Here is a 14,934-nt window from a genome sequence, read left to right on the forward strand (position 1 = left end):
CTACCTTGTTTCGTATACTCCTGGCATTGAAGTAGACACACTTCAAACCACCTACCTGAACACTGGCCCCCTCCTGCGATGTCAAATCTGTGCTCCTGACCTCTATACTCTCATTCTCCCTTACCCTAAAACTACAATCCAGGTTCCCATGCCCCTGCTGCATTAGTTTAAACCCCCCCAAAGAGCGGGAGGTGGGGGGGGCGCATTGGTGGGGAGGGGGGGTGTTGGGGTGGAACCTGACGATGCCAGGTCCCTGAGTGAGACAGTATCTTGGCGGCCGTCAGGGAACTCAATGTAGGCATACTGAGGGTTGGCGTGGAGCAGGTGAACACTGTCCACCAAGAGGTCCGCCTTGTGGAGTCGTACGTGCCTACGGAGAAGGACCGGTCCTGGAGCAGCGAGCCAAGTCGGGAGCGACACCCCGGATGTGGACTTCCTGGGGAAGGTAAAAACATGTTCATGGGGTGTGTTATTAGTGGCGGTGCACAATAGTGACCGGATGGAGTGCAGAGCGTCAGGGAGGATCTCCTGCCAGCGAGAGGCTGGGAGGTTCCTGGACCATAGGGTCAGCTGGACGGCCCTCCAAACCATCCCATTCTACTTGCCCGTTTCCCCGGGGGTTGTAGCTGGTCGTCCTGCTGGAGACTATACCCCTGCTGAGCAGGAACTGACGCAGCTCATCGCTCATGAATGAGGATCCCCTGTCACTGTGGATGTAGGCGGGGCATCCGAACAGAGCGAAGATGGTGCTGAGAGCCTTGATAACGGTGGTAGACGTCATATCGGGGCATGGGATGGCGAAGGGGAATCTGGAGTACTCATTGACCACACGGAGAATGTACGTGTTACGGTCGGTGGAGGGGAGTGGCCCTTTGAAATCCACGCTGAGATGTTCAAAGGGGCGGGAAGCCTTCACCAGGCACGCACGGTCTGGCCGGTAAAAGTGCGGCTTGCACTCCGCACAGATCTGACAGACCCTGGTGACTGTCCTTACTTCCTCGACGGAGTAGGGCAGATTGCGAGCTTTGACCAGATGGTACAATCGAGTGACCCCCGGGTGACAAAGGCTGTCGTGTAGGCCCGAAGTTGGTCCACTTGTGCGCTGGCACATGTACCTCGGGAGAGGGCGTCTGGGAGCTGATTGAGTTTACTGGGGCGATACAAGATCTTGTAATTATCGGTGGAGAGCTCGATTCTCCACCGCAAGATTTTATGATTTTTGATCTTGCCCCACTGTGTGTTATTGAACATGAAGGCTACCGACCGTTGGTCCGTAAGGAGAATGAATCTCTTACCGGCCAGGTAATGCCTCCAATGCCACACAGCTTCAACGATAGCTTGGGCCTCCTTTTCGACAGATGAGTGTCGAATTTCAGAGGCATGAAGGGTGCGGGAAAAGAATGCCACTGGTCTGCCTGCCTGGTTTAGAGTGGCGGCAAGGGCGACGTCTGAAGCGTCGCTTTCTACTTGGAAAAGCAGTGACTCGTCCACTGCGCGCATCCCGGCCTTGATGATGTCTGCTCTGATGCGGGCGAAAGCGTGTTGTGCCTCGGCCGCGAGAGGGAATTGGGTGGACTGAATGAGTGGGCGGGCCTTGTCCGCATAGTTTGGGACCCACTGAGCGTAGTAGGAAAAGAACCCCAGGCAGTGTTTGAGGGCCTTGGGGCAGTGGGGAGGGGAAGTTCCATGACCAGGCGCATGCGGTCGGAGTCGGGCCCGAGAAGTCCTTTTTGGACTATATAGCCGAGAATGGCTAACCGGGTCGTGCTGAACACACACTTCTCTTTGTTGAAGGTCAGGTTGAGAACAGTGGCAGTGCGGAAGAATTTATCGAGGGTGGCATCGTGGTCCTGCTGGTCATGGCCGCAGATGGTGACATTATCTAATTATGGAAAGGGGGCCCGCAAACCGTACTGGTCGACCATTCGGTCCATCTCTCTTTGGAAGACCGTGAACCCATTTTTGACACCGAAAGGGACCCTAAGGAAGTGGTAGAGACGGCCGTCCGCCTCGAAGGCAGTGTATGGCCGGTCCGACTTCCGGATGGGGAGCTGGTGGTAGGCGGATTTCAGGTCAATTGTTGAGAAGACCCAATACTGCCCAACCTGATTGACCACATCAGATATGCGTGGGAGGTAGTACGCGTCGAGCTGCATGTACCGATTGATGGTCTGGCTGTAGTCCACGACCATCCTCTGTTTCTCCCCAGTTTTAACCACTACCACTTGGGCTCTCCAGGGGCTGTTGCTGGCCTCAATAATACTCTCCTTAAGCAACCTCTGGACTTCGGACCTGATGAAGGTCTTGTCCTGGGTGCTATACCATCTGCTCCTAGTGGCAACGGGCTTGCAATCCGCAGTTAGATTGGCAAAAAAGGAGGGGGGATCGACCTTGAGGGTCGCGAGGCCGCAAACGGTAAGGGGGGGTAAGGGCCCGCGAAATATGATGGTGAGGCTCTGGAGGTTGCACTGGAAGTCCAGGCCCAACAGGAGTGCAGCGCAGAGATTAGGAAGGACATAGAGGCGGAAGTTACTAAATTCTACGCCCTGGACCGTGAGGGTGACTGTACAAAAACCTCGGATCGGGACAGAGTGGGATCCGGAGGCTAGGGAGATCCTTTGATTATCATAGAATTCACAGTGCAGAAGGATGCCATACGGCCCATCGAGTCCGCACCGGCTCTTGGAAAGAGCACCCTACCCAAGGTCAACACCTCCACCCTATCCCCATAACCCAGCAACCCCACCCAACAAGGGCAATTTTGGACACTAAGGGCAATTTATCATGGCCAATCCATCTAACCTGCACATCTTTGGACTGTGGGAGGAAACCGGAGCACCCGGAGGAAACCCACGCACACACGGGGAGGATGTGCAGACTCCGCACAGACAGTGACCCAAGCCGGAATCGAACCTGGGACCCTGGAGCTGTGAAGCAATTGTGCTATCCACAATGCTACCGTGCTGCTGATTGGCAGGGTGGACCGAAAGGGAACGGCGCCTTACCGTATGTGGGTGAACGAAGTTTTCGGTGCTCCCGAGTCCAGCAGGCACGAGGTCGCGTGGCCGTTGATTTTAACCGTCGTCGACGGGGTGGCCAGGTTGTGCGGGCGAGATTGGTCCAGCGTCATCGAAGCGAGCTGCGGGTAGCCATCGGATGCTTCGGGTGGCGAGCGAGTGCGGTTCCGATGTCGGGACGTCCAGAGACCCTGTGGGGGACAAGATGGCGGCGCCCATGGTGCGCACATTGCGGGGTCGGGACAAGGTGGCGGCGACCATGGCCGAAGGGGGACAAGATGGCGGGTCCCATTGTGCATCTGGCGTGGGGGAGGGGGCGATAGCAGGCGCGATCGCAGCGACTGCGCGGGCCTGGCACACAGCTGCGAAATGGCCCTTTTTACTGCAGGCTTTACAAACTGTAGTGTGGGCCGGGCAGTGTTGGCGGGGGTGCTTCTGCTGACCACAGAAGTAGCAGCAGGGACCCCCGGGGTGCGCGGATCGGCGTGCGGCGCAGGCGTATTGGGAAGGCAGGGCCCCGGCTGAGGAGGTCATCGGCGGGGTCCAGGAGGGGTAGGAAGGAGTAGAAGGGTGGGCAGCGTGGTGGGAGGGGTACGATTGTACATTACAGGATGCGACCGTCATGGAGAGCGACAAGGTTTCCGTCTCCGCCAGTTCGAGCGTGGCCCCTTCCAGTAATCGTTCTCGGATGCAGTCCGATGCAATCCCCGTCACGAAGGCCTCGCGCATGAGGAGATTCGCGTGTTCAGCGGCTGTAACGGCCTAACAGTCACAGTCCCGGATGAGTGGAATTAGGGCCCGCCAGAAGTCTTCGATGGACTCACCAGGTAGTTGCGAGCGAGTGTTGAGTACATGCCTGGCGAAGAGCGTGTTCGCCTTATGCGCGTAGTGTTCCTTAAGGAGTTCCATTGCTTTTGTGTAATTCGTGGCGTCTTGGATCAACGGGAACAAGCCGGAGCTCAGTCTGGAGTACAGGACGTTTATCTTCTGAGCCTCCGTTGGTGCGGGGTCTGCCGCGTTGATGTAGGCCTCAAACCATGCTAGCCAGTGAGCAAAGTCTTTCCTGGCGTCGGGCGAGTGCAGATCCAGCTGCAGGCGATCGATCTTAATTCGGATATCCATTCTGTGGAAAATCTGACTGTAATAAATTGATGCACGATCAATTGCACAAAGACTAAAGTTGGTTACAACTGTGGCTTTATTACAATCAGATGCGTGGCCTCCTGCTGCAGCTGGCGAAATGGCAGGGCACTGGAGGTCATGCATAGTTATACAGTTCTCCGTGGGCAGAGCCAGCCGGCAGGAGCTACCGGCGAACCTGTAGTGCAGGTCCTACCTTACATCTCCTATTACAGTGGTTCACCACAACAAGTTAAATAAATTCACATCACCTCGTTGAATTGGCTTGGTAAGTGAGATAATTCCAATGAATTTCATATCATGCTGGCACAATTGGGCTCTGCGAGTCCTTTTCGCGTTAGCTGTTGGAAGCAGCGATTCTTGAGTGGAACCAGTCACTGACGTGGATTATGTATAGTGTAGTTAAATCAGAAAATCATTTGCCTGCACGCTGAAAATTTCAGAGTTTATGATTCTGTGTAAATTCAGTGCAAGATATCATAGTACGACAGCGGATGAAAGATTAACAATTGTGACATTTGCTGATTTATTGAGTGCTAATTCAGTTTATGGAAAGATCTCTGATACGTTCTAAGTACTTTTGGTAATCTTTTGCGAGGTATAGACTTCAGTTTGATAACGTGACTGCTAGACTTCCTGCCGGGGAATTATTCATCTAACGTTTTGCAGCGAAGAGGAAGTCTTCTGAAGGTAAGCCCGAGGTGAACAAGTGCCGTTTGACTTGTACAATGTTGCTCTTTAATTGGGCTAGAAATCCGTAAAGGGTAATTATTCAATCATATTTCTTAATAAAATATGCTGGTTTATAAAAAAAAGACCTGTGGTGGGGATATATACTTGGGAGAGTGATGTTGAATTTGGTTGCATCTTTGTTTTTTTTAAACTTCGCTTTAAGATTAACGACATTAAATTGAAAGATGGGCAAACTTACTACCACATTCTGAATCTGCCAGCTAAATGGGTCGATCTGATCAGCGACCACAATCCAACCTATTTTACTCTCGTTTCACTCCAATGGCCTGGAATCTGTTCAGTGACACTCGTTCCCCCACCACTAACATCGCCCGACAACGAAGTCTCGGGTTGAACCCATTAACCTGCCGGAAGACTTGGCAGATTTGAGTGGTTGCACGGTTCCACCTACTTTAAATGCAACCTGAGAAAAGTGGGAGGAAAAGAGCCATATCTGTGCTTGCTGTTGTCTTACTGGGGGGAGGGGGGTGCAGTTTCAAAGTACACAAACTCCTTTCCCATTAAGTTGCACCGTACTTGGAAACGGTTTAGCGACTGAAACGGGAAGCCTGACATTTCTGCTTCTCCCAAGGTGACAGATAATGTGCGGCCCTGTTTGTTTTGCAACTAGCCCGGAATGCTGTTTCCGCTGAGTTGGTTATTTGTGTGAGTTTGTTTGAAATCTCGATTGGGGCCGTCCGTTTTACATCACCATAAATGTTTTGGCTAGGGCACAGCACAGAACCTTGGAGCCAGTCTGCAAAGTGCATGTTTCCTGCGCGTGCCTGTCAATCAGTGAAGGAGCCGGACACGCACACGCGCGTGCGCGCGAACAGCGGCCGGCAGCTCGAGCCCGCTTCATTACTGCTCCCATCCAGATGGCTGACAGCACCTTCATTGAGGAAACCCACCTTTATGGGTATAAGGAAGGATTGGAATGGGGGTACGAAGAGGGTGAGCTTTTTAACATTTAAACGATTCTCTTGCAAGATTGATATGCATCTTCTTAAAGAAGCTATAAGTAATAAAGTTTCCACATAGTTATACCAGTTTTAAAAATCCTGAGGCTTGTTTCTTTTGGCGAGGGATTTATTGCAAACAGATATGATTGTCTTTTTAAAAAATCAATTTCAATTTGGTAGTTGGCCCCTTCAAGGGTATCCGGTTGAGAAGGTTGGCGTGCTTATTCACAAGTCCAAAGCTATCTGAGATGCTCAACTAATGTAAGAAATGATTAATTATAATATGGCAGCTTGCAAGCTTTTCATGTCACCTACTCGAAATTTAACCTGCAGAAATTAAACTTTGCTTTTTGATTAAAATTTTTCATGTTTGATATTCTTAAAAGCTGTAAGAGTTATTATGGTATAGAGTGCTGAGCTGGAAACCAAAACACACCATTTCAATTGCTCTATTTTAGGCGTGGAATGGGGACTATTGTTTCCTGAAGCTAATGGAGAGTATCAGTCTCCTATAAATTTGAACTCAAGGGAGGCGAAATATGACCCTTCATTATTGGAATTGCGTTTATCACCAAATTATGTGGTTTGTCGGGATTCTGAAGTAATTAATGATGGTCATACCATTCAGATACTACTGAAGTCCAAATCGGGTATGTAAAACAAATATGTAAGTTGTGCAGTGGATTATGAAATGTTTGCTTTTGCGTATTATCTCACTTGAATGCATTGTTTATTCCTGGCAGATTGAATGAATAAGCACTTGTTTGTAGTGCCGATGTTCAGAAGCCTAAACTGATGTTTATGACACAACATAAACAGAAACTTCCTTTGCATACTCTTTGTAATCAGGTCATAACAATATTTACTCCTTTTCAAAGAATCCCTACAGTGCAGAAGGAGGCCATTCAGCCCATCGAGTCTGCACTGACCCTCCGAAAGGGGATCCCACCTAGGGTCAGGCCCCCACCCTATCCCTGTAACCCCGCCTAACCTTTGGACATGAAAGAGTAATTTAGCATGGCCAATCCACCTAACCTGCAGATCTTTGGACTGCAGAACGAAACTGGAGCACCCGGAGGAAACCTACGGAGACACTGGGAGAACGTGCACACTCCACAGACAGTTACCCGAGGCTGGAATTGAACCTGGCTTCCTGGCGCTGTTGGACAGCCGTGCTAACCACATTGCCACTCAGTTGGCTGGACAACTAGTTTGTGATGCAGATCAAATGTGGGTTCAATTCCCATACCGGTTGAGTTTGGTCTTCACTGCCCGCCTTCTCAACCTTGTCCCTCGCCTGAGGTGTGGTGGTCCTCATGTTAAATCACTACTAGTCAGCTCGGGGAGTGCAGCCTATCATCATCTGGGACTATGGCGACTACTTTTACATGTGAATTTGAGTCTACATCTAACTTTTTATACTAGAATTGATCTGAACAGACACGTTTGACTCTTAATCTAAAGCTGCCGTATTGTAAGATGGCACTGACTCCGCACGTATAATTTATATAGTTTTTGATTTGTCAAGTGAATATTGCTTTCAGAAGCATCTGGACTATGAAATTGTACTTAGGCTTGTTATGGCACATCTTGTGGCTTTTTAGTCTCTATTAAAATATTTGGAACGATATAATAGAAGGGGAAAAAAACAAACCTGCTCTATAAACTGAAAATAAATAGGATCATCTGTGACTGTTGCTAAGGTCCAAGACAAAAAATGAATCAAAGGTTTTTGGTGTTAATTGAACCAGATTCACTTAGTGCTTTGCATCTTTAACACAATAAGTACACAATTTATAAATGGGCACTTAGCCTCAGTCGCTTGGAGCACAGATCAGTCCTCTCCATTTTTTGTTCTACAAAAATATTGATTGGAAAATCAGAAGCATGTGAATTGGGTGCTCTTGCCTCTACACCTGATTCATCAATTCATTCTTTTCACCTTCTACTATTTAACATTACCCTTATTATTGCCAAAGCTTGTTGAGTTTCTCCATACAGATTGCCATTTCTGTTGGTTGTATACATTGTTAGCCATTAGTTGTGAGCTCTTCAGCCCAATGTACTTTTGAAAAAAAAATTTGAGTACCCAATTCTTTTTTTTGCAATTCAATTTAGCGTGGCCAATCCACCGACCTGCGCATCTTTTTTGGGTTGTGGGGGTGAGACCCACACAGACACGGGGAGAATATGCAAACTCCACATGGACGGCGACCCGGGACCGGGATCGAACTCGGGTCATTGGCGCCATGAGGCAGCAGTGCTAACCAGTGTGCCGCCCATGCACAACCAATGTACTGTAGGTGCACAGCATCACTTCACCAGTGATACCACTTGATATGTAATGACAGAATAAAAGAAATGTACAACTGCAGTAGTTATAAAAAAAAACGCAAGGCCTGGAAATGCTTGTTGTTTTACCACAGGAATTGGACAAGCTGCGATTTCTGCCTTTCAGTCTGCCTTGTACTGACATCATACAAATTCCTCAGGAGGCAGCATTATTAGCATTTAAAGAGGCTGGTGCCCACAGTATTTAGGGTGCTTGTGTATTCAATCTCGGAGAATCTGAAAATCCTTGCCCCTCTATAGGGAAAGGGTGGGGTGGGAGGGAGAGTCTGATCTGGCTTGAGAATAATTTCCTGTTCTGAATTAGTCATTGATGTCATTGCCATTTTTTAAATGGAGGTTGATGTCTGAGATTTGCAGCTGTTGGGAAATTACGTTGTGTACCTTGTGCCTGTTGTATGGCAAGCTTCACTGCATCAAGAAGAGGTATTGGTCCATTAATCTGATCTTTGGGACTGGCAGGTTTCCCTCACAAGATGCATGATGCCTTTCATTGTCCATCTCTCTGAAGTGATCTTTGTATAATGGATGGAAATCTATTGGGTTTGAGTTCTTTTGCAAACCTCCCCATCAGTTAATGTGTATAGTTTCCATGCCAATTTTTTCCCCACTACAAGTTTTCTTCACTTCACAACAGCACTCATGATACCTAACATTTGCTTCTGGCAAGGATCATCAAATGACTGGAAACCGTACTTTATGTTTGAATGTCCAACATGACTTCTCTGAGCCTTGCCTTAATCATGATCCCTTCAAAACCAAGACCGATTTAAGGTGAATCAACTTGAATTTTTTGCTTTTGATTTGTTCTGTTTAAATGACATGCAAATTTTGAAATGGCTCGCTCCCTCATACCTTGCCTCACTGATGAACAAACCCTACATCACAATGCTATGATCTGCTAGTGTCAACGACCTGAGATATAGGCAAATGAAATAAGAATATGTATTTACATTTTATGTGGCCCCTGAGGCTCTACAGTGAATGTCTAAGTGATACACAAGGATGAAGTAATCCAAAGGCTTGGAGCCAATATTATTCTTATGTTTTTTGATTCAGCATACGGCCGCTACCAGCTAGAAGGACGGGAAATGCCACAATTTGGAGGTTCCCCTCCAAGTCCCTCGCCATCCTGATTTGGAAATATATTGTCATTCCTTCACTGTTGCCAGGTAAAAATCATGGAACTCCCTCCCTAACAGCACTGTGGCTGTGCTTACACCTCTGAGACTGCAGCTGTTCAAGGAGGCAGCTCACCATCTCCTTCTGAAGAGCAATTAGGGATGGGCATAAATGCTGTTCCAGTCAGCTACGCCCACATCCATGTTGCTAACTTGCTGTCTCTTGATTTGGCTCTGTTTAATTACGTTTGCTCAAGAGTTGCCAGGTATCTTTCGACACTGCCACAAGGTTCAAAACCGAACACTGATCAAAGACTCGATACACCAGTTAGTAAGTTCAAAAGCAATGCTCATTAATTTACACACAGTAAAATCTACTCGTGCATAAAACGCTACAACCTAAAATATCACTATTACTAAAAGCCCACACTTAGCTTCGGGTGCCCACTCAGTCAGAGGAACAATGGCCGTTGCTCGGTTCTGAAGCTGCTGGGTTAAGCTGTTTACAGGATAGCAACTAGGAGAGTCTTTCTCGTAGCGTGTGTTGACTTGGAACTTACTTGGTCTGGCATAGATGCTAGACCGGTCTCTCCTCGCTGAGAGCCAAGGCCAAGGTAGAGATCCTCTCTTGGGGAGTCCTTTTTATACCCCAAAAGGGCTTCGTGCGCTTTTGGGGGGCTTTGAACGTGGCCCCAATGAACTGACCCGTTTCCCAATTGTCCTTCTCAATTTTCCTCCAATAGAGGGGTGGGTTCTCTGGTTGCTGGGCGCGTCCTAGGTAGCCGTTGGTTTGCTTTGTTTTAGTCTCCTCTGGCGCCGGGATGTCTGGCTTCGCATTGTTTACCTAAATCTTGCCTTTTGTTCCTGGGGATGGCTCTGCAGTACCGGTTCTGTCTGAGAGCTAAGGCACTAATCAACAGACAGACCTTGCACCTGCTTGCTTTTTTGGTATTGTCCAATTTTCCCTGCATTCTTTGCAAGTGTCCATTTTGTAATCGGGATGTGGCCATCCCAGATGGCTACACTCCCTCCTTGTGATCCTCAACGCGAAGCGTGAAGAATAACATTACTGCGTCGTCTTCATCCTCTGACCAAAGGGGGCGCCCATAATCAGGCTCGACTCTCTCCTATCCTATGAAACACAATTTTACCTAAATCATTCTAAATACATACATTATTATAAAACTCTACGGGGCGCAATGACATTAATGCATGCATTACAGAAAAATAAAAAAAACTAGAACTTCTAATTATCCTCAATAAACTATCCTTATTCAAACAATCAAAAATAATCTACAACATTTTAAATGTACAAAATAGCAGCACACAAATTTCTCTGGCCTGGCAGTCAGACACCGAGGTTTACATCTCTTTATTTCACAGAATACATAAGGAGAAATGGATGCACTTTAATTCGTCTCAATAGGTTCGGGGGTCTGGTGAAATTTTAAACATAACAAGCCAAAATGGGGTGTGTATGGGCCGCGGCGGGTAAGAAATGGGTGGAATCCCCTGGTAGGACGGTGATCAATGCCGTTTGTGCTCTACCCGAGCGTAGCTGACCAGAGGGGATCCTCAGGCAGGGCGGGGACCAATGCCATTTCTCCACTGCCTGAGCAACCGGCAAGAACGGGTAAGAATGTGGTCGTCGTGGGGGGCTGCCTCTCAAATTAGGAGAGTAGCTATGAGTCGTGTCGTCGACAAACTAGTTCCTCTGAACGGTTGTCTGGCGACAAACTTGTACCTCCTAAACTGGTTTCCGTTGATAAACTAGTTCCTCTGAGCTATTGTCTGGGGACAAACTTGTTCTATTAACAGCCAGGGTTAAAGGAGTGGTGACGTGGGGCCGTGAAAACTTTCAAATTTACGAACAACACTTAACATTAACACTGACGAACAAACATACAACAAACACGGTGCAGGTTCCATCAGAAAGGACACCATATCTCTCCATCGGTTCCTTTTTCTCCATCATCTGGACACCTCACTGCTCAATAGCGAACAGGGTCGCAAAAGGATTTGTTTGGTGGGAGTCAGACTCTAAGTCATCATCTTCTCCCGGCTGCCAAACTCTTGACTGTAGTAACCGTGTTAAAGCTGCTTTGGGCGAATTGGGGTCCATCTCATCATTCCGGGTGAGCCTGAATGAATTGTCTCGGTGCCAGAATCGTGTGTCGAGGTTGGAGCGACTAGTTTTCAATCCGTAATCGTCGGGCGGTGGGTCTGGGTCAGGGGCTTTGATATATGTAATCTCTAAGGGGGCAGTGGAATCATGCTCATGGGCCTGGTACAGGGGGATAATTGTAACGTGGTGTCCTGTGGCTATCGTCATCGTGATCACTATCACTGTCGATGTTGCTGCTGGTTGAAGGAAGGGAGAGGCAGAGTTGTGCCTCTGGAGGTGGAGTTGAAGTAGTGTCTGAGGGCGGGCTGGACTGGTTGGGGGAGGGTAGGAATACGTCATCTGTGGGTGGGGCGTGCTCGTCTGCTGCTGCGAGCAGGATGTGGTGTGTGTGGTTATTCTGCGAGCCTTGAGCTTGTATATGTGAAACCACGCAGACTTAACATTTGGATATGTAATTTTGTATACTGAGGGGCTGAGTTTGTCCGAAATGGAGTACGGTCCGGTAACTTTAGGGGAAAGGAATGAACTGGGGTTGTAAAGGGAAAGCATGACTTGCTGCCCTACTGCAAACTCAGTGGCGTTTACTGTTTTGTCGAAAGAAGCCTTGCTCTGTTTCTTCCTGGTCCCAAGTCTCACAGCTGCTGCGAGTTGGGCTGCCTTTATGTTCGGTATTAATTGTTGAACCGCATTTTCATGCGTGAGGGCTGTGACTGTGGGGCTGGCCAAATCTAGTCCTAATAAATACTCAGTGCCTTTCATGGGGTGTCCGGTCATGAGGGTGTGGGGGGTGTATCCTGTGGACGTGGATACCGTGTTTCTTATAAACATTGAAGCAAATGGGAGAACTGAATCCCAGGTGCTGTTATTCTGCTGAACCATTTTCCAGAGGGTGGCTTTTAATGTCCTGTTCATCCTGTCTACAATACCACTCGCCTGGGGGTGGTATGCAATATGAAACTTCTTTCGAATGCCGAAAATCGTGAGGACATTTTTCATTACACGTCTTGTGAAATGGGAGCCTTGATCAGACTCTATACTGCAGGGAGTCCCCATCTTGTAAAGATGTGTGTTAATATTTTAGCCGTTGTCTAGTTCGCGATGGAAATGCTTCCACCCATTTTGTGAAGGTGTCGATGACCACCAACACATACTTATAACCATTTCTGCAAGGGGGTAGGGGTCCTATATAGTCTATCTGTAGATTGGTCCAGGGTCCATTAACGGGGCGGTTATGACTAAGTTGAGCCTTTTTCGCATATCTGTCCGGATTGTTCTGGGCACAGATTAAGCAATTCTCTTCGGTTTTTAAATCAGGCCACCAGCAGAGCGGTCTGAGGTGGGCTAGGGTGGGTTCAATTCCTTGGTGTCCATGATTGCCATGGAACTGACAAATGATCTGGTTCCTGTCCGGGCTGGGAACTATATAAATGCCATCCTTTAAAATCACACCGTCGTGTGTGGTGATTGCGTTTTTGTATTTATCATACGGGGCTGCGAAAGTACCCTTTAAAACTTCCCTGAGTTTCTCGTCCTCTTTCTGTGCCTTCGCTAGATCCTGAATATTAGTCTGTGAGACCTGAACTGCGTGTACTGGGGTGCTTTCGGAGGGGGGGGGAGGGGTACCAAAAATAACCATGCCTGGAGCCTGCCTTTGCTCGGGCGTCTGCTTTAATGTTACCAGGGGGGGAAGAACAGTGATGACTGCGAACCTTAATTAGTCCATATTTTCTATCCTTCGCTGTCTCTAAGATTTGGCGGAGTAATGGGGCTGAGGGTAGGGGTTTACCGTCCGCGGAAACAAATCCTCTTGTTTCCCACAGGGGTAGGAATTCCGTCAAACTGTTGCATACATACAGGCTGTCTGAATAGATGTCTGCTGGGGTCGGGAACGAGTCAGGGTGGTCTACAATGTAAGCGATTGCTGCCAGCTCTGCTGCCTGCGAGCCTAAGTGCCCTGACAATTTTAATGAAATTTCATCTAGGGCGCGTCCCTGCGCATCCTCTACATAAATTCCACAACCGGTAATTCTCTTTCCATGTAACACTGTGGAGGAGCCATCCACCTAAATCTTCAGGGGTGCGCACGTGTCTGTGGGCTGGGGTCTCTGGGGTGTACTACCTGTTTTCCTAGGAGGTGTTTTAGGAATAAATGGGCCTGTGTTCTGTTTTGTGGTGATGATCTCACATTCATGAGGGCTGCCTGCATACTGCAAATTATCGGCAAGGAAGGCGTGGGTCTTGGTTCGTTTTACTGTGATGTCCCGTCCCTGTAAAAGAAGGGTCCAACGGGCTGCGTGGATTTGGCTGACTGTGCCATCCTTAAGTCGGCCGTCTAACAATAGCTGTGTTGGGGTGTGTTCTGTGAGGATGGTGATGGGGTTGAGTCCTGTAATATAGGCGAAGTATTGTACTGCCCAAAAAACTGCGAGCAGGTGCCTTTCACAGGCAGAAAATCCTTGTTCTACGGGGTCTAACACTCGTGAGGCGTATGCTACGGGGCGTAATTGGTCATGGCGTTCCTGGAGGAGCACGGCTGAAAGGGTTCGGTCGGTGCTTGCTACTTCGATAGCGTACAGGTAAAGTGGATCTGGGACTTGTAGTGCAGGGCTGTGCTGAGTGCTCTTTTTAAAGCATCCATGGCATCCGTATGCTGTGGAAGCCATTCCCAAGATGCCTGCTTCTTGAGAAGTTCAGATAGGGCCGCTGCTTTTGTGGCGAAACCATCAATATGGTTTCGGCAGTAGCCAACCAGTCCTAAAAATGACCGGAGGGCTGAGACATTATGGGGAAGGGGCAATTTGACGATCGAGTCAATTCTCTTTTGCTCGATCTCGCGTTTACCATGTGTGATCACTGTTCCCAAGTAAATCACTTTTTCTTTCAAAATCTGGGCCTTCTTGGGGTTGACTTTACAACCAATTTCTTTTAGGAGTGCTAGGAGTTCGGCGAGAAGCGAAATGTGCTCTCCCTTTGTGTCTGTCTGTAGTAACAAGTCGTCTACATACTGGACCAGAGAATCGGGGTGGGAAAATTTGCTAATCCATTTGCCAGCTGTTGGTGGAAAATGGAGGAGGAGTTGTGGAAGCTTTGTGGAAGGCACGTCCACGTACACTGTTGCCCTTGGAATGTAAAGGCGAATTTGTACTGGCACGCTTTAGTCAATGGAATGGACAAAAAGCCGTTACTAATGTCCAAAACCAAATTTATTTTTGACTGGAGTCCCTGTTTGAGCATGGTCTCGGGATTCGTGGCTACGGTGGGGGCTGCTGCTGGGGTTACTTTGTTCAGTTCCCGGTAATCAATGGTCAGTTGCCATGATCCATTGGGTTTCCTGACGGGCCAAATTGGTGCGTTGTTTGTGGAGGCTACTGTTCTGAGTACACCTTGATCCAACAAACTCTTTATTACTTTGGAAATTTCTCCCTCTGCTTCCTGGGAAAATCAGTACAGCTTCTGGGGTTTGGGGTCAGGACCTGTAATGTTCGCAA

At 48.3% G+C, this 14,934-nt stretch overlaps 1 protein-coding gene across 2 annotated transcripts in view; it reads left to right on the forward strand.

Moving 5' to 3' along the window:
• Positions 1 to 4,344: 4,344 nt before the first annotated feature.
• The window catches only part of ca8 (carbonic anhydrase VIII), a 122,226-nt gene continuing 111,636 nt past the window's right edge, over positions 4,345 to 14,934 (forward strand). The window contains exons 1-4 of one of the 2 annotated variants that reach the window (XM_072467714.1): positions 4,408 to 4,425; positions 4,762 to 4,847; positions 5,620 to 5,843; positions 6,310 to 6,501. In XM_072467714.1, coding sequence (XP_072323815.1) covers positions 5,768 to 5,843; positions 6,310 to 6,501 — 268 coding nt within the window. In that variant the 5' untranslated portion in view covers positions 4,408 to 4,425; positions 4,762 to 4,847; positions 5,620 to 5,767. Of the gene's footprint in view, positions 4,426 to 4,761; positions 4,848 to 5,619; positions 5,844 to 6,309; positions 6,502 to 14,934 lie in introns of both variants that reach the window. The other variant, XM_072467715.1, reaches the window with a different exon arrangement.

The sequence above is a fragment of the Scyliorhinus torazame genome, chromosome 11 (assembly GCF_047496885.1).
Source record: "Scyliorhinus torazame isolate Kashiwa2021f chromosome 11, sScyTor2.1, whole genome shotgun sequence".
Classification (NCBI taxonomy): Eukaryota; Metazoa; Chordata; class Chondrichthyes; order Carcharhiniformes; family Scyliorhinidae; genus Scyliorhinus; species Scyliorhinus torazame.